This window comes from Cydia pomonella, chromosome 24, assembly GCF_033807575.1.
Source record: "Cydia pomonella isolate Wapato2018A chromosome 24, ilCydPomo1, whole genome shotgun sequence".
Taxonomy (NCBI): domain Eukaryota; kingdom Metazoa; phylum Arthropoda; class Insecta; order Lepidoptera; family Tortricidae; genus Cydia; species Cydia pomonella.
In genome coordinates this window covers 7,927,311-7,945,684 of record NC_084726.1, presented here as the reverse complement: position 1 = coordinate 7,945,684, position 18,374 = coordinate 7,927,311, and the positions used below count along the sequence as shown (strand labels likewise).

Genomic DNA, 18,374 nt, shown 5'->3' with positions numbered 1-18,374 from the left:
AAATGGTAGCTCCCAAACCACAGCTTAAGTTATTATTTTATTTTAAAGTTGAACCGTCTCATGGGCGTAAGATGAAGAGTGTGTTCACCGTTCATTACTTTTCTGTTATAGGTACAGTCAGCGTCAAATACTTCGTAGCAGTCAAAGTAGCAAAATAGTTCGGTACACCATATATTTAGTATGGTGTACCGAACTATTTGGCCACTTTGACTACTACGAAGTATTTGACGCTGACTGTACAATAGTTATTGTAGTAACGAAACGGCCCAGCCACATATTATTTTGACTAAGGTGTAGAGTTTGTGAAGTTAGGGTTTGTAGAGTTAGGGCGTGAAGTGTTAGAGCTTGGCTTTTCAGGAGCATTCTATGAATTTGTCTTGTCGTTTTCCCGTACAAACGCGAATTTTGTGAAGATTTGCAGGTACAAGAGTTGCCTTTTCTGTGACTAATGGTCAAAAATATGCACAGAAAACTAATTGTCTGCTTTAAACGCCGAAAAAAAAGTCGCAACACAGGAAATAAAATGCGTCCGCACGGGACAACCCGTGGAATGCTTCTTCATGAGTTCTGATAACTTGTTGGGTATAAAATTACAAGTTGTAGATTTTTGTTGTTGTATGTGTACTAATACTAGGATACATACTAAATATAAGCTTTCTAGAACTTAGGAAGTACACTAATTTTGATGATCATGAGTGAGTGACGAAATCGGGATTTTTTGGATATCAAAAGAATCTAAAGTATACGAACTATGCAATAAAATATATTTAGTGTCTAATTCCAATAATTACTTACACATATCTCTTTGAATCATTATGTTAGCAATATGAACGCTTACTTACGCGCAGCAAAAATATGAAATTCAAGTTTTGGCCTAGATTCGAGGTTGCTGTGCATTCCGCTGGTCATCAAGCCTATAATTATAACAGATTGCCATCTGAACTAAAAAAAATTACAGGAACACTCGCCATTTCATAGGGAATTGAAAAGATTTTTACTGAGAGGTTGCTTTTACTCGTACACCGTGGATGAAATTTTTGATGTTTAAGACTTAGGCAAATTATATGACTATCCATCTTCCTCGCGTTGTCCCGGTATTTTTGCCACGGCTGATGGGAGCCTGGGGTGCGCTTGATAATTCGCTTGTACGCTAGTTTTACGAAAGCGACTGCCATCTGACCTTCCATTCCAGAGCGTTAACTAGACCTTATTAGGATTAGTCCGGTTTCTTCACGATGTTTTCCTTCACCGAAAATCGAATGGTAAATATTTCGTACATAAGTTCGGAAAAACTCATTGGTATGAGCCGGGGTTTAAACCCGCGACCTCCGGATTGAAAGTCACACGCTCTTATCGCTAGGCCACTAGCGCTTCCAAATTATATCACTATCTTTACATTTTATGAAGATTTTAAGAAGTTAGTTTTAAAGCATGTATTTCAAACACAATACCTGTATTGTTTTATGAATAAATATATGCATATGTTTTTATATAATTGAAGCTTTATTCGCTTTTACCTTTGTCGTTAGAAAAAATAAAAAAATATGTATGGGCCAATATGTTTTACATTATGATAATTTAATTTAAGAATTCTATAATAACCTGGTGTAAGCAGGTGACTTCCATGATGCTAGACTTCTTAGGAAGAACCCCATTTTAAAGTATCTTTCCTTCTTTTTAAACCTTGCAAGTATAGATGAAAGCTTGTGTTTGACTTTAATTTTACAAGATCTATTCGACGAATACAGAATTTTCTTGGCTGGGTTGCACCGTGTTGGATTTTTATGTTTCGAGTCTTTCGTTTTCTTTGAAGACTTCTGTCTTGTGTTGCATTTTGGTAAACGTTCTTCTGTATCAGAGGTTTTAACTTTGGCTTGGACATAGTTTAAAAGTTCAAAAGTCTTTACGTTACTTTTTGTTTGTTTCTGCCGTGAGCTTGTAAATTGAACTTTTTTAGATTTTTCTTCTTTACGTTCAAAATTAGAAAGGCAAGAATTAACTATACAAGGTTTTGGACGATGGCATTTTTCTTCTTCAATTTTCCTACCTGGATTTGGTTCTCGTGGGGTTTGTAGAGGAATTTCTTCATAATGAGGAGTAGGAATGGGAGATATAGTTTCTTCCACTAGCTTGGAATATGAATTACGAAACGTAGAAGTGATACTTATCCACCAATTCATTAAAAAATGTAAAATTAGGATAGTCTTTTCCTGTTTCTCGCCCTTTTTCTTGCATATTGCTTGATGTTTTTCGATGAGTTTTACCGTCCATTCTGAAAACTCATTCTTATGATTGGGAATGGATTTCTCGCTTTTGCTACCACATGCGAACTCTTTCAAATATTCATCTATTTCTTTAAGTTTACCATCAGTTATCCTCATTTTATAAACATTACCTGAATCTGTTTTACTAAAAGGTTTGTCAAAAAGATTAGTAGTTAGGACTAATGTCACAGTTTCCATTTTCATGATTATTTAATGAAATAGCCAGTTTAACTGACAGAAGTTTATATTAAACTTTGTTTAGTGGTTTTTGATTTTCTATTTCATCCTTGTACAGATTGAAAGTGTATTATATCCTTCTTGTTTTTACATCGTCGTTGTTAATTACACGTCGTTAAATCCGAATGTTTGTTTCGATAGCATATTGATATTTTAGTAACTTGAGGATTTTTTATTTATGAAGACAAATCTAAAGTCTTTTCCATTCAGTAACCGGGTTTCATAGATTATATCTTTATATATTGCATTGTTGATATAATAATTATCCTTTATTATTAGTTTGCACGCATTTTAACAAGATTATAGTCACATTTTAGTGTTGGAAAAATTACAAGGTATATTTTTATGATTACCTGAGTTGTGTTAAGTAATGTCAATGTCAGAATTGAGATCATGGCATAGACCAAAGAGCAAAGAGATACTAGCCTCATGGAGAAGTTCGAGTAAGCTCACATTTTGCTGACATTTTGAGACAAATCGTTTATAATAACTGTTCTGCAAAGAGTCAAGTCTGTTATGGAACAAAATATATATGTATTTGAACCTAGCATCGGCTTTGCGGTCATGGCTCTATCAACTAGGCCTAAAGTGGCGGGTAAATTTGCCGTGACGTCAAATTATAACTCGTTGTAATTGCAATTAATTAAACGGCTTCATTAGGAATAATTAATAAATCTGTTCTGTAGTTATAGGCGTTAACCACGATCTTCGAACTACTTTGAAATAATCTCATATCTTATACAGTTATTTAAATTTAAGGCAGTAATTTTCTACATAGGTCTAACCTAACTCATACATCTCAAAGAGTAATGTAATATCTGATATGGAGATAATTTGAGTCCCTGGAGTAGCACAGATGTTGAAGTAGAGTACAGGTGTAGTGCATAATCCTTAATCTTACACTACATAATACTTACTGTACTCTTTGACGACCGGTCTGGCCTAGTGGGTAGTGACCCTGCCTATGAAGCCGATGGTCCCGGGTTCTAATCCTGGTAAGGGCATTTATTCGTGTGATGAGCATGGATATTTGTTCCTGAGTCATGGGTGTTTTCTATGTATTTAAGTATTTATAAATATTTATATATTATATATATCGTTGTCTAAGTGCCCTCAACACAAGCCTTATTGAGCTTACTGTGGGACTTAGTCAATTTGTGTAATAATGTCCTATAATATTTATTTATTTATTTATTTATTTATCTGTATCTATTGACACGATACAGTTTGTTTACACGAGAATGACAGATTGAATACTAACTTTAACTAACTTAGCGTCCTACGGTGCTTATTACTCGTACTAGTAAATACAAATTACCTCCAACGAAACTTGAATCAAAGAAACAGATTTGCTTTTGTTGCGAAGCTTATTCAATTCTATATGTATATATTATAGTCCTCTTCTCTACGATTTCGATGACGGCCATGGTATAGTTTAAAGTAATAACGTATACTAATTAGCCTGGAGCATGCAAATATACAACTATGTTACTCATTATGACAACTTTGTTACTGATAAAAAAATATAAAAATAGGTAGAATATTTTTTTACTTTGAATACAAGGTATGGTTAGCGCGGTATTTATATTGATTACAATTTAAAATATCACATACTTTACAAATATAAAAATCAAATACTTTCTTCTGGAGACAAAAAACCTGAAGTAAAAAGTAGAATGACCCACAATAGAGTTGGCCAGACGCATTGTACTATGTACGTATTGTGTATTACGTATAGGTACGCGTAGGGTTTCGGTTTGTCTTTGCGTTGTTGGCGTTTGGCATCCAAGGTATTGAGGCGGTTGTCCCGTAAAAGATTTAACGTGGTAAAAGATGGTAGAACGCAAAGATGACCTGTCTGTAGCAATGTCCTCCCAACGCTCAGGGTCGATGTCATTTCTCAAAAGTAAAGCGTTCAGGTGTCGTTTGAGCACGTCCTTATAACGCAGATGCTGACCGCCATGCTTCCGCTTGCCCTCCACCATTTCAGAGTAGAATACGGTTTTGAGCAAACAAATGTACCCGGTTGGACCCGGGTACATCCTTAAACTACGTCCAAAAGAGAGGTATGGGCATTGTGAATGTCATCTCGCTTTGTGTGGTAGGGCACAGCGCAGCGGATGTCATTCCAAATCCAGAGCAGAGCCGAACTGGGGAAGTACCTCCACTTTACAGAAAACCGCAGCCAAATAACACTAGACCCTACTCATTGTGTTGCTGCCGGCACGAGGGCGTACTATGGAGTTCCAAATGGTCGAAGATCGTCTGGACGCCCTAGGTACCGCTGGAGAGACGAAGTGCAAAAAGACCTTAGCGAACTCATCGCCGTCGACTGGACAGAAACGGTTTTGGACAGAGAATCATGGCGGTCTTTGGTGTCGCAGGCCAAGATCCACTTCGAGTCGCTGCGCCACAGCAGTAAATAAGTATAATAATATTAATAATAATGACTGTAAAGGTCTTACATTATAGAGCGAGAAAAAGTGAAACTACCAATTTAATAGAACTAAAATAATTTAATCAAAAATCTACCATTAAAGAAACATTCACAAAATATAATACAATAAACCTATAAAATAAAACACATGTACAAATACAGAAATACGATACGACAGCGTATAGGTTTATTGAATAGTGTTCCTATTTGCTAGACTGGGACATTCATAATAAAATACATATTATGTATATGGGCACTCACTGTTACAGATGGATTACTTTTGCTACATGTTGACTCTTAGAGTCCATTTAGGCTAACTTTCCACCGACTGAAACATAGCAAAGTGGGAAAGTGTTATTATAAATATAATATTTTTCTATAAATACAACACTTTGCTACACTTTGTCATTGCCAATGCCATGCAGCTTGGTTAGCTTGGTCCGATTCGAGCTTCATAGGCCCAGTGGTTGCATGGTCGCATTTCTATCGCCGGTCACCATGCCTGTCACGTTCTAACAAGTAAGTGCGAAAGTGACAGGCGTTAAAAATCCTACCATGCGTCATCGCAGGCTTAACTCGTAGCTCGACATAGTATATAGGTATACCATTTTTTTAAACTATCAAATTTTGGGCTATTTCTACTAAGGATCACAAGTACCATCTATTAAAACAAACAGTGGCCTAAGATTCTAGATTAATTTTTGCTTTTACTTTTACTTTTTTCAAATAATAGTCCTAGTGATTGAGTAGAAATAACACATATTCTAGTTTCTCCAAAGTAAATGGTACGTATTTGTAACTGCCAGGTACATAATAGCTATAGTTGATGGAAAATTTCCAATAATTGCGAAATTTCCACTTAGAAAAATTTTGACACCTTCACATTTCTGTATGGGGATCAACATTTTTCATTCCCAAAATTAAATTTTCCTTTGTTCTCTGTGAAATTTCTTAGAATAAATCGAAATTTTTGGAAACTTTCCGCATCTTGCACAATGCCCATGTGCATTTACGGCGCAGGAGTCGTTGTCGTCGGTTTATTATCACTCGACATCGCAGCCCTAATCAAACCTTTAATATTAGTGATAGTGCCCATGATACAGAGCAAGATGCCAAAGATTATGATGGCGCAGGCTTTGACGAGACGCCACTTCATGAAGCCTAGACCAGGGTCCTCCCACACGACGCACAGCTCGATGAAGGCGGGGAATATGAAGCCCATGAGGGATAAGCAGAAACAGCCTAGCTGGAAAGAGATATGGTCGTTCTATTTTACTTGTTGAATTTTTTTAGCACACCAGCGCGGAAAAGCACTCTTTAACCTTAAAAAAACAGTAAAATTGCACTTTATGTATTGAAATTGGAAAGTTTGATGCCTAATAGGCTTCTCAAGTGACGTTTAAGAGGGAAGTATAGCACGTATAAACAAAAAGAGAAAACATTTTTCAATGAAAACTAGGTTTACTTATAGGTTTCCTTTTTTTTTAATTAGCAAAACTAAAAAAAAACAAAGAAGCGAGACCTATAGAAGAAGAAGAGTCCTGAAGCGATCGACATAAAAATCAAAGTGATTTGTTAAGATTTAGTTAGTGGAAACGGTTTTCCCCCGAAATGGAATTTCATAGCAAAAGTACCTTTATTTTGTTAGGATCGCATTGCCTTAGAACTCCATCATTCAAATAAAAGTCAAGATAAATGAAGATATTGAAGCTAATGTTGGACCATAGTCGGGGCAAGGCTCAGAAAAAGACCCGTCATTTTGAAAACAAAACCATAATTTAGAACCCACGAAAATGTTCGTTCACAGTCTACGGACGTCAATCGGCCTTATTTAATCGTTGACATTGGTATAAGGAAGTCTGTTGTACGGAATATAGTTATGTTTTCAAGATGACGGGCGTTTTTCCGAGCCTTGATCGGGAGCTTTGTCGACCCGTTTGGGTTCGGTGGTTTAACGGCGACTTAATACGTCAAACAGATAGTCAGTTGCAATAGTTTGCTTAGCTAAATCAGGTACCAACTTGGGGTAAAAGAGTCAAAATGTAAAAATATCAAACTCACAAATCCCATGAAACTCGAGACGTCAGGGAAGGCAATAGCGATGAGTATGATGATGATGACCATGATGGTCCTGTACAGCCTCTCCCAGAACCACAGCTTGTTCTCTGGGTGCTTCCTCTTCAAGTAGTACCAAACCAGATCAAACGGCACCCAGAAGTTCAGGGCGAAGGTCACGTATATCATGAGGGCCATGAGGACCTTGAGGATTATGGGGAATCTGCGGGATGTTAACACAATTAGACCAGGGCGCAATAAGATTGTAAACATAGATTTATGGCGTGTTCCAGGGTTAGCCAACTAACTCGGAGTTACCGTATATGCACGGTTGGCTAATCCTGGGACGCGTAAGTGGCCCTTAGTATACTAATAGATGGAGCGCAAGGTTTTCATCTTGTAGGTGTATGGGCCATTTTATTTATAATTGTTACATATTTGCAGTGACTTATTTTTCAAAAGTGTTTCTCAACGTCAAAAAATGTCAAAATCGCTCCTTTTTAAAACTATAAGGCTTAGGCCGAATTATAGGGCTTGTAGAGTTTAAAGCATGGCTCTATATGAGATCTGATAACTTTTGACACTGCGAGCCTTATGGTTTCGTTTTGGCAACATTTTATTTTATTTATTTATATGAGCCCAGAGTGTCCCACTGCTGGGCAAAGGCCTTCCTCCCCCTTTCCACGTATCCCGGTCTTGACGCCTCCCACCAGTTCCTTTCGAAGGCGCCAAGGTCATCTGGCCAACGTCGTCGAGGTTTGCCGCGACCTCTGGTTCGATTTTGTGCGGCCCAATTGGTCCATAAGTCGTCTGCATATTATATTACATGAAAATGTTTTTTCTGTTTAAAACACATCACTTATCTTATCACTTTCCTTAACCGAGAAATAATAACGTGCAAGTCAATTAGTGCTAACCCGTTTTACTTACTTGCGTATTTTTTGCATGCAATCAATGTTCCACCCTCCCACTGTGAAAATATATACCTATATATAATAAGTACTCACATAGCCCAAGGGAAGTTATTGGTGATGGGAGCCACGGAAGATTCTCCGTAACCCCAATAGCCAAAGAAGCCGATGATCATCACAATACCAACCACGATACCCATTCCTGAAATTAAAAACGAGCTTACAAGAAATAACTAAAGAAGAATAAGTAAATGTAAAGCAAGGAATAAACTGTAATTGAAAGGAATAAAAGACATGGCGTTCCTTGTGAAATTTGCTGCGAGAGATTAGGGTATCGTGCCGTAAAAATGGTTTACCTTAATTACTCTGACAAATAACTTCTGTTTAAAATTTTGCCTGACACATCGCTTGGCTATATCACTACCGATTATATACTAAAATTATACTGCAAGAGTACCGATATACCTGCAACTAAAATTTAATCCCACCTCCGACGGACTAATGTAAAAGCTGTCAGAGCGGCGGAAAGCGCCGAAATTTTGAAACATGATAAATATAAGAGCCTCGGTAGAGAGTACCATTTTGTACCGTTTGGCGTTGAAACTCTAAGTCCATGCGGTCCCAGCGCCCACAAGTTTTTTTGCAGAAATCGCGAAGCGTCTGACGTAATGGTGACCGGAGAGCTAATTCGGCGGCTTCCTCGCACAACGTATCAGCATTGCGATACAAGGAGGAAATGCCGCCAGCATCCTTGGTACAATGCCTCGAGGGCCTATTTTAGATTTAAAAGTTATAGTAATACCACTGTATATATCCATTATGTATACTGTTATTGTAAAAAACATATATTGTTAAAACGTATTGACAAAAAAAAAGAGGTAGGTAAATACAGACCTCCAAACAGCACCAGCGGGAATTTATGTGGATTAGCCATATGGTTTTCGATCGGCATGGAAACTCCGACGCCCTCCATACTGAACACACACACCCCAACGAACTCAAGGAAACCTTCGAAGCTCTTAAACACTGGAAAGTCTGCGGGGGACTTGGTTGCTGCCGTCGAGCCGTAATATACCGTGGAAATGGCCACGATCACTGTGAATACAAATGTTAAGGTATAATATTCGACGACCGGTCTGGCCTAGTGGGTAGTGAGTAGTAACCCTGCCTATGAAGCCGATGGTCCCGGATTGGAATCCCGGTAAGGGCATTTATTTGTGTGGTGAACACGCCGTGGTGCGGTGCGGTGATTTTTAAAATGAAATGTTAAATATCTCGTTTAAGGGAGAGGTACATATTAAAGGTACACTGAGGTACACAGAAGGTACAATACGTTTATAAATATTCCGTTGAATTTTGCTGAGGTTCACCCGCCATCCTGACGCTCACCTTCTAACTACTATAACTGGCCACGCCCCACTAAACAAGCACCTGTTAACCCTATACGTGCTACAGATAACACCCTCTGCAGGGCATGCATGGACGCAGAAGAGACAACCGCCCACGTCATTCTCGAATGCCCAGGGGTGACAGAGTACCGGGCACAGCACCTCGGTTCACTGAGATGTTTCCAAAAGTCAGAAACATTAAGGGTCTGCTAGGCTTCTTGTTCGAGTTGGGTTAGCAAGAATAGTGACAATAACCCATCACGCAAAATAGGCGCAATATAATGACGTCCAGTTGCGGAAACAAAGCCCGCAAAAACCTACAATATTAGTTACAAATGATGTTAGTACCCATATAAGTAATATAAAGTTAAGTGTGCTAAAAACTCACCAGTAAAGATATCAGCTAGGTAATATAGAAAACGGTGCGAGGTTCTTAAGCGTTTTGATCCAACACACAAACAAGTAGGTGTACAGAGTATCAGAAGAAACGTGATGAGCACTCGGATGTTGACGTTATTACATAATTAGTTATAAGTGGAGTTAGTACCTACTTATAAGTGTGTTAAAACTCACCAAGAAAGATATCAGCTACTATAGAAAACGGAGCGAGGTACTTGAGCTGTGTGATCCAGCATATAAGTATGCAGGGTATGAAAAGACACGCGATGAGGATTCGAATGTTGATGTAGTCGACTGTTTTGGATTCTTCGAGGAGTTGCTTGATCGATCGCGATATGATCACACTGTAGACACAGCAGGACCCGAATAAGTCGATTCCTATTGTTGCGTCTACTGCATATCTGAAAGATATATGTAGTTAATTTCATATCTCTCTCTCCGGAATAATCCTTTACCATCGTATTTTCACGGAAACACATGAACATGTTATGCTGTTTCAACTCTCATGTGTCATGTTTCTCATGTTTCATATTTGTTTCTCTGTACAAAAAGTACTGAGGTAGAATGAACTAGCATGACAAATAAATACGAACGTTACCGAGAAAATACGCAGGCAAAGGATTGTTCACTACATCTGTACTTGTGGTTAGACTGGACATGAGAATCTGTTTTTCCATTATAATTGTTTATGGTGTTGACAAAGACGCATACAACATGGAAGGGATAGTCCTGTACAGATTGAAAGAACACCTATCGTGCGCGGCGCTTCATCAGGTTGACGTTGGACTGTACCCGCCCGCGTCAGTTGACGTCCTTGGTGGTCAAAGGGTAAAGCATTAGCGCGATATTTGATGTATTTACTGTTGGCCGAAAAGTTAATCGTCTGTAACCGTCCGTTACGGTTTACGGTTCAATTTGTAATGGTTTATGGTCGATTGCAATTAACGTACGGCCAACACTGGTGGGTATACCTGAAGGGTCTCGCAAGTCTCCTCATCTTTATGAATGGGCCGGTGGCGAGCGTGGCCTCCGCGATGTCCGGATACGACATGCTGGGGATTTGTAACCTTCCATACATGATTTGTGCGTTATGGACTAGCATCTGGAAAACTTAATAGAATCAACTTCCAATCTAACAAACGCTTGTTGTTATTCTGTCTGATTTCCCAGGAGAGAATTAACAACATTTAAAAATTTGTAAAGTGGGCAAAAACGAAAAGCATTTCGTAAATTTGTTAGTTTTTTCCCACAAATTTAGAAAATCGCGAAAGGACGCCATTCATTACTATGGCCGTAAAATATTATTTTGGATTTTTAGCCATAGTAATGATGTTATACTACACTTACGACCCTTTGGAATTCGCTACTTTTAGATTTGATATTTTAAAATGAAAAGTTGGTATTCAGGTGATAAAAAAAACATGCTGCGTTTGCCTCAAATCCGGTAGTTCTAATATTTCGCAGGCATTTGTTTATAATGTTGGCCCAATGAATAATCCAATGATCCACCTTAGAGGAAACCACAGCCAAATAACACTAGACCTTTCTCATAGTATTGTGTTCCTGCCGGTGAGTAAGGTTGCCAGAGTTCGAGGGTGAGGAGTGTTAGGGTTGGCAACGCGCATGTAGCTCCTCTGGAGTTGTCAGGCGGGCCGTATGTTTGCTTGTCGCCGACGTAGTATAAAAAAATCATACGATAGTTTTTATGAAGAAAATCATCCCTTAAGGCGGTTAAAATTGGGATGGAATTTAATATGGAATGAGTATAGAGGAATACTAATTCGACGCAGATGAAGACGCGGGCAGGAGCCAGTTATATAAGTGCTTGCAAAAAGCAGTTTAAAATCGATTTGGACGATTATAGCTCGTGTCATTCACGATGACGCGCAAATTTGTCAAATGTATCCTTTAAAACCATGACAATGCGATTCAAGGCGCGCGTCGTGTGTGATCTATATAGAAAGTGAAGTCAATATGAGTGTGTTAAAGTGTATTTTTAACCCCCGACGCAAATACGTGTTATCATTGACATATATATCTAAGGACGGGCCTTAAAGAATGGGACCAGTACAGCGGTGTCACGCACACGAATTCGAGCCAATCGTGCAGTCTGACGCTACAAGGCGATTGGTTGATGAGTTCGCATCGAGGGCGCGATTGGTCGCAACTACTTAGTTCCGTTAGACTGTACGATTGGCTCAAATTCGAGAGTGACACCACTGAACTAGCGCCATTCTTAGTGCCCGTAAGGCCCGTCCTTAGATATAAATAAAATAAATAAATATTATAGGACATTATTACACAAATTGACTAAGTCCCACAGTAAGCTCAATAAGGCTTGTGTTGAGGGTACTTAGACAACGATATATATAATATATGAATATTTATAAATACTTAAATACATAGAAAACACCCATGACTCAGGAACAAATATCCATGCTCATCACACGAATAAATGCCCTTACCAGGATTTGAACCCGGGACCATCAGCTTCGTAGGCAGGGTCACTACCCACTAGGCCAAACCGGTCGTCATGATATATATGTCAATGCGTGTTATAAGTACGTTTGACGTGAAAGCGATTTTCCTTGCGATGGTTCTTAGCTATGTCGAATAAAAATCAATCCAGCAGTTTGCATTACATATTGATATATGCTCTTTTCAAAATGATGTTAGGCAATTTTATGCGTGGGTTCCTTTTTTTTATAATAAGTAATTTAATAGTTATTGGATCGTACTTACATGCATGCAATATCCAACAAATAAGCCCAGAAATACGTTTAAGATGAGCGCAGAAATCAACCCGCATCCTTTGTAGGCCTCGTGGATACCCACCACACCCCCTCCAAGACAACTCTTGACTAGATGACCGATGGATTCTATAACACTGGAAGACAAGACAAACATGTCAAAAAAAAACCGACAATAATGTCATTTGTTGTTGTAATTGGTACAGAACAGACAGTTGGTAGGTAGTTAGGTACCATTGTATTGTTATTTGTATTGCTATGATCGTATATATGCAGTTGCAAAGTTTCAGAACAATACGGCTATTAGAAGTAGGTGAAAATCGATTTGTAAGATTACATTTGTGAAGGTAATGTGACGTTATTTATGAAAAGGGACCTTATTGTCGATGGCGCTTCCGCCGTAATAAACAATGCTCCGATACAAATACAACGCTGCGCGACGCAGTACAGCGTAAGCGCCATCGACAATAAGGTCCCTTTTCCTAGATAATGCCACATATTTATTATAACCGTGTAAGTTAAGCCTTTAATACAATCGAAATATTATAAAGCTATTATTGCAAAGGTCGAAATCTCTAGAAAAGTTCCGAAATTTGCTATGTGTTTGTTTATAAGAGGTTTTGTTTTTTGTCCAGACGTTTGAAGACCACGAAGAACCGCCGCCATTTTGGAAAATGTGTTTCCTTCTGGAGTAATTCACCGTTTATCCTACATCAACGCACTCTATGAAAATAAGGTCTAAGTCTAATAATAAGTCAACATTAAAAGCTTATTCAATTCTTTTTTAAAGTTTATTAGAAAAAATCTAAAAGGTTTTTTCTATTATGTTATCATAATTCCATTTAATTTGTATGTTTGTAACACAAAATAAATTTCGAAATGACTGAGTAAAAATAACATAAAAGTCAAAGAAAATTTCTCATATTAGTAAAATGGCATGCAAATGCTTTTCACGAACGTCCTTATAAGCTATGGAGACCACCTAATGGACTTGATGTAGCACTTGGCATGGAAACAGCGTGATCCGACTTTAAGAGAAGAATAGCTTTGCGATCCCAACGAAATAACGGTACTTTTTCTATGAAATTTCCATTTCGAGTGAAAACGGTTTCGACTAACTAAATCTAAACAAATCACTTTGATTTTGATGTCGATCGCTTCAGCATAATATATTCTAGGTTTATAAGTTTTGCTTTAATTTTTTTTGTATTGCAAATATTGAAACAAGGGAAAAACCTATAAAACCTTATATGGAAGAGTACGTACGTGGTATGTGGTATTCTTCCCTCTTGACTAGATTTTGTTATAAAACGTAACATATGCCATCATCCCAATTCTTGGTACTTACTTGGTTGTTTTGATAGGGCCTCTTGCAGCAACAAAGTTATAATCTTTCGCAGCTTGTCCTGTTGCTTTGATTGTTAGTGAAGGAAGCTAGGACAAGAATCGGGTAAATATTATGAACATATACTATATAGGTCTACCGTATGACAAGGCGGTCGGTAAGTAGGTAGATTTGTATTGTTAAGTTGGTAAAAATGTAATATTTAAACTAATACGTGTATTAGCCCCTAAAACTTGGCTACCTTCTCTTTTACTTCCTTACCAGTTGCCTGAAATAAATAGTATACTATATATAAAGCGCTTCGAGCGTGTATGCTTTCCAAGAAATCTGATATCTGGTATAAGGTATTATACGCGTTTAATTTGGCCGCTAGGGGCGTTAGTGTAGATGGAGGTCTTTCATAATGACAAATCCATAGTATTTTTGGGGGTTACAAGCTTTGTTATCGCGAATTTTCATTCCTTATTCATAATTGTGGTAAATCTTCCTTCTATTTTTACTTTTCATGGTAAACACTTATATTTTCATGGTAAACATAAGATATACTTTGTTTAATAAATGTCGTTGGTTTAAAAACAATGCCAAATAAAATATATGCAAAATTAAACAGAATTTTAAGATCTGTTTTTCTGGACCACCATCTACAGTGGCGCCAACTGGTGAGCACAAAAACTGTAGTCCTCATTAAACCTATTTGAATAAATAATATTTTGAATCATGACTCTTGAATCTGTAACCTGCTCATGCGAATTGCGCGAGCATGCACGTGTTATTTTTGCACTTTTGTAAGTAACTGGAGACTTTACTGTCTGCAGTTACTGTTAGAGCCATGCACGGACACGTCATGCAACCAGTGTGCCGTATCGCATAGGGATCTGTGTGTTACAACGCGCACGTTTACGCACACGCGTTCGGTGTGCGCAGGCATAGGGTATACATAATTATCCTTACCGATGATGCGCCAGAGCTTGTTTCAGGGGGAGACATGTTAACCAATGTAGAAACAGCGGTTATATAATCAAGAAGCTACGAATAACATTTAGTGACTGTCACAATATTTCTGTAAACTGTCTGTCAAAATATTCTTCTTAATTTACAGAAGTTTGAAAGATCGGAAAGAGGTAAATGCTTTGAGTTCTGACCTTTTTACTATATTCATAGAGTCAGACCAAGCCACGACCATGCTCTGCGTCTGCGTGGCATTTGCAATGATAAAGTGTGGCAACGTCATAATTAATGGCTAACTAAGGAGGATAGAGGTAAGGAGAATAATCTATGTGTATGAAAAATGTCCATCAAAAACCCTTAAATAGGTGGCCCCACAATACATCGCAAACAAATTTTTGACTCTGATAAAAAAATTCAAATCACTGACAGCACACTTTACTCCGTCAATAACGTCTACGAGTCACGTACTTGTGCTATCCTAGCACCGCCGGAAAGATTTCGAACTATAATTTACAGCTTCCAGCTGGACACTTTAGCAACAGTTCTCCTGTAATAGAAGGTTCTCCTTACCTCTACCCTCCATATATATTTTGCGTTTCAAGCAGTTTCAAGCATCGGCCTAGAATACTATATCTCTATGGTTATAAGTTTGTATCTATGGAAGGTAGAGGCAAGGAACAGAATCTCCATATACCAAAAAGTGTCCGACAAGCACTATAAATAGGTGGCGCTACAATACCTAGAATACTTGATAAAAAAATCTAATCCTAGACAGCGCACTTCACTCCGTCAACAACGTCTAGGTTCTTAGCTACTCTAGCGCTACTCTTGAGAGATTTGGAACTATTATTTATAGCTGACAGCTGGACACTTGCAACAGTTATGCTTAAGGAGATTCTGTTCCTTGCCTCTATCTTCCATACTTATATCGAGCTTGTATAAATTGTATCGAGATGACAGCCGTTATCGTACGTTACGTACAAATACCAATAGCCATACATTTGACGTGCCCCTCCCTCGCAAAAATCGGCAGACTGTTTTGTACAGAAAATTACAGAGAAGGCGTCTCCAGGTTTTAAAATCTCTCAGTGAAAAATAATGTAACCAACAAAACAAAATATCAATCTACTTGGTAGGTTAAGCTAATGAAATCAGCTATAATATGTTATGCATATTTAGGTTAACGACCTAGTCACGTGTTTATGTTTACATTATTTTAATAATGGTATTAATTATCGGTCGTAATGCGTAAGTACCGTACTTCATCTATCGTTAAAATTGAAATCATTATGCAAGTTTGAATGCTATTTCCCATCTTAAAAATGATGTCCATGTGATGATGTGGTGAAAATCTAGGGGACAGGCCTTTGCCCAGCAGTGGGACAGGAGTGAGCTTTTAATAATAACAATAAAAATGATGTGATAGTAAATAAGAATTGGGCAATATTAATAAAAATTGTGTATTAACCATTTAAGTCCCGCGGACGCGATATGGGACCGAAACGACAATCAAACTTCAATTTTAAGTTTAAAACCTTAAGGTCGTTTTTTGGTTGACATATTTAGTTCTGGGATTCCACGGGTTAATTGTTAGGAAAATAAATTATCATTTATCTTAATTGTAGTTCTAATATGCAGTTCGGGGTGGTCTAGTATCAGAAACATATTTGTGGTAAAGAGATAAAAATAGATCTAGGTAATAAGTAGATTTATATCCATTGTGTAACATAAACTTGTTTGTGAAATTAGTGATGATTTATTATTTAACGGTTATTAAATTAGCATATTTATCCTAAAACGTCAATGATTCTGCGTATGGAAGGTAGAGACAAGGAACAGAAACTCCTTAGGCAGAATTGTTGCAAAAGTGTCCAGCTGTCAGCTATAAATAATAGTTCCAAATCTCTCCAGAGTAGCGCTAGAGTAGAGCTAAGAACCGTAATCGAGGCGTTATTATTGAAGGAGTGAAGTACGCTGTCTATGATTCGATTTTTTCCCAAGTATTCTAGGTATTGTAGCGCCACCTATTTATGGTTTTTTGTCGGACACTTTTTGGTATATGGAGATTCTGTTCCTTCCCTCCACCTTCCGTAATTCTGCGTATGGCCAAAAATCCGGCACGTCACATCTCATGTCGATACTTTCCTGAGAGACCAAAACCAAAGGCTTTGCTACAGACAGGCAAAGAGAATGCATGTAGAGTAATTTTTGCCTATGCGACACAACAGAGACCTTACGGTCGTTTTAAAAACAAACCACAAAGACTGCGAGCCCAGCTCCGTTAAGCTAAAGGGCCCAGCCTCAAAATGTCTGTCAGTAGTTATCATTGATTTTATTATTATTATTCAAATTAGTTACACAGCATTACAGTATTACTACTAAGGCACTGCGAACTACAAAACATATAAAAAATACAAAGATACAAGAAAACACAAATAATAACAAAATACAACCTAAACATTGGATTTGGGCGAAGACGTAACAGCGTGGCTCCGTACCGTCGTCTGACTCGGTGTAGGATTCGGCAGATTGCCCCGGAACCGCCGAAATACCACACCCTTCGGCCAGAAGTCCGCGCTTGCGATGGTGTCCTGCAGCGGCCGCGGCACGCGCACTACAAATGAACTGAAGTGCACATAGTGATGCGACTGAAGCTGGTGCACCCTCAGCGTGTAGCCAGTCTTCCGACGGACGTACTCCACCACCTCGTCGGCTACGGCGGAGTAATGTAGGCGTGACACGTAAAGCGCCTTACTCGGTGTCGCGACTCTTAGGCCAAAATTAACCGGCTCCGCAGTGCCACACAGAGTCTTACGAGGCGCCCTGCTCGCCTTGCGTTTCCTTTCCACCAGTGTGAATCCCTCCTTATCCACATCGGTGGAGGTGGACTTCTCCTTAAGTGGAGCCCGAGCTTGATTGATAATACTACGCATATAACCGGCACAGAGAACCAGTATTTTGAGCCATGAGTTGTAGTTTTGACAACAAATTATGGAAGCGGAGCCTGAATTTCGCGACCTAAACGCGTAAGTGCCATGAATTTTACGGCGCTTACCAGGCGCGGATACAAGGGGGGGGCCATAGGGGCAATGGCCCCCCCCTAAAACCCTGGCTCTCACATTACTAAATTGAGTAAATTTTATTTTCTGTGCAAAAATATATGATTTTCTCAAAATGCCCCCCCCTAAGCCAAATCTTGTATCCGCGCCTGGCGCTTACGACGTTTTGGTCGCGTGGTACAGGTTGCGATTGTGACAATTTCATTGTTTGTTATGGCTTCTCCATAGTAATGATAACTCAATGGTAGTTACGGGTATACATAACCGTACTTGCAGTCTTATCTACAGGAAGAAATAGTTATAAATATTAAGCATGAGAGGTAATACACATGACTATTATACCGAGCTCCAGGTAGACCTAGTCTTCGTGTCCTAGCGTAATATAATAGCGTAAAGTAGGCATTCCAATGCCCTCGCTAAACAAAGAATGAAAGACTTTAGAGCAGGCTATTTGGAACCAAAGAAATTCATGAGCTCCATCATCAGGCACATGGAGAAGGTTGAGTAGTTGACGGGTCTTTCCTCCTTACAATTTTTCTTTTTTTTTCTTTTGTTTATGAGTTGAAGTGTAACCTCAAGGC

The 18,374-nt window shown here is 38.5% G+C and overlaps 2 protein-coding genes across 2 annotated transcripts; both read right to left on the bottom strand.

Moving 5' to 3' along the window:
- Window positions 1–406: 406 nt before the first annotated feature.
- Window positions 407–2,863, bottom strand: LOC133531106 (uncharacterized). The gene is made up of 2 exons (XM_061869212.1): window positions 1,603–2,863; window positions 407–914 (listed from the first exon to the last, which is right to left on the bottom strand). Exons 1-2 carry the CDS (start codon window positions 2,466–2,468, stop codon window positions 875–877), a joined length of 906 nt encoding a protein of 301 aa, XP_061725196.1. The 5' UTR covers window positions 2,469–2,863; the 3' UTR covers window positions 407–874.
- A 2,134-nt stretch (window positions 2,864–4,997) lies between these two features.
- Window positions 4,998–18,257, bottom strand: LOC133531080 (proton-coupled amino acid transporter-like protein pathetic). Its single transcript, XM_061869179.1, has 9 exons — window positions 14,738–18,257; window positions 13,790–13,875; window positions 12,434–12,578; window positions 10,663–10,793; window positions 9,866–10,092; window positions 8,799–8,999; window positions 8,001–8,106; window positions 7,000–7,216; window positions 4,998–6,184 (listed from the first exon to the last, which is right to left on the bottom strand). The coding sequence occupies exons 1-9, from the start codon at window positions 14,771–14,773 to the stop codon at window positions 5,948–5,950; spliced, it is 1,386 nt and encodes a 461-aa protein (XP_061725163.1). The 5' UTR covers window positions 14,774–18,257; the 3' UTR covers window positions 4,998–5,947.
- Between the last annotated feature and the right edge of the window lie 117 nt (window positions 18,258–18,374).

What these genes read in the sequence shown, in the direction of transcription:
- LOC133531080 (XM_061869179.1), bottom strand. Translation starts at nt 14,773, where the DNA reads ATGTCTCCCCCTGAAACAAGCTCTGGCGCATCATCG. An exon ending in CAAGCTCTGGCGCATCATCG is followed by an intron (nt 13,876 to 14,737) that starts GTAAGGATAATT and finishes TTCTTGTCCTAG; the next exon opens with CTTCCTTCACTAACAATCAA. An exon ending in TCTCGAGTTTCATGGGATTT is followed by an intron (nt 6,185 to 6,999) that starts GTGAGTTTGATA and finishes ATCTCTTTCCAG; the next exon opens with CTAGGCTGTTTCTGCTTATC.
- LOC133531106 (XM_061869212.1), bottom strand. Translation starts at nt 2,468, where the DNA reads ATGAAAATGGAAACTGTGACATTAGTCCTAACTACTAATCTTTTTGAC. An exon ending in AAGTCACCTGCTTACACCAG is followed by an intron (nt 915 to 1,602) that starts GTTATTATAGAA and finishes TTATAATTATAG; the next exon opens with GCTTGATGACCAGCGGAATG.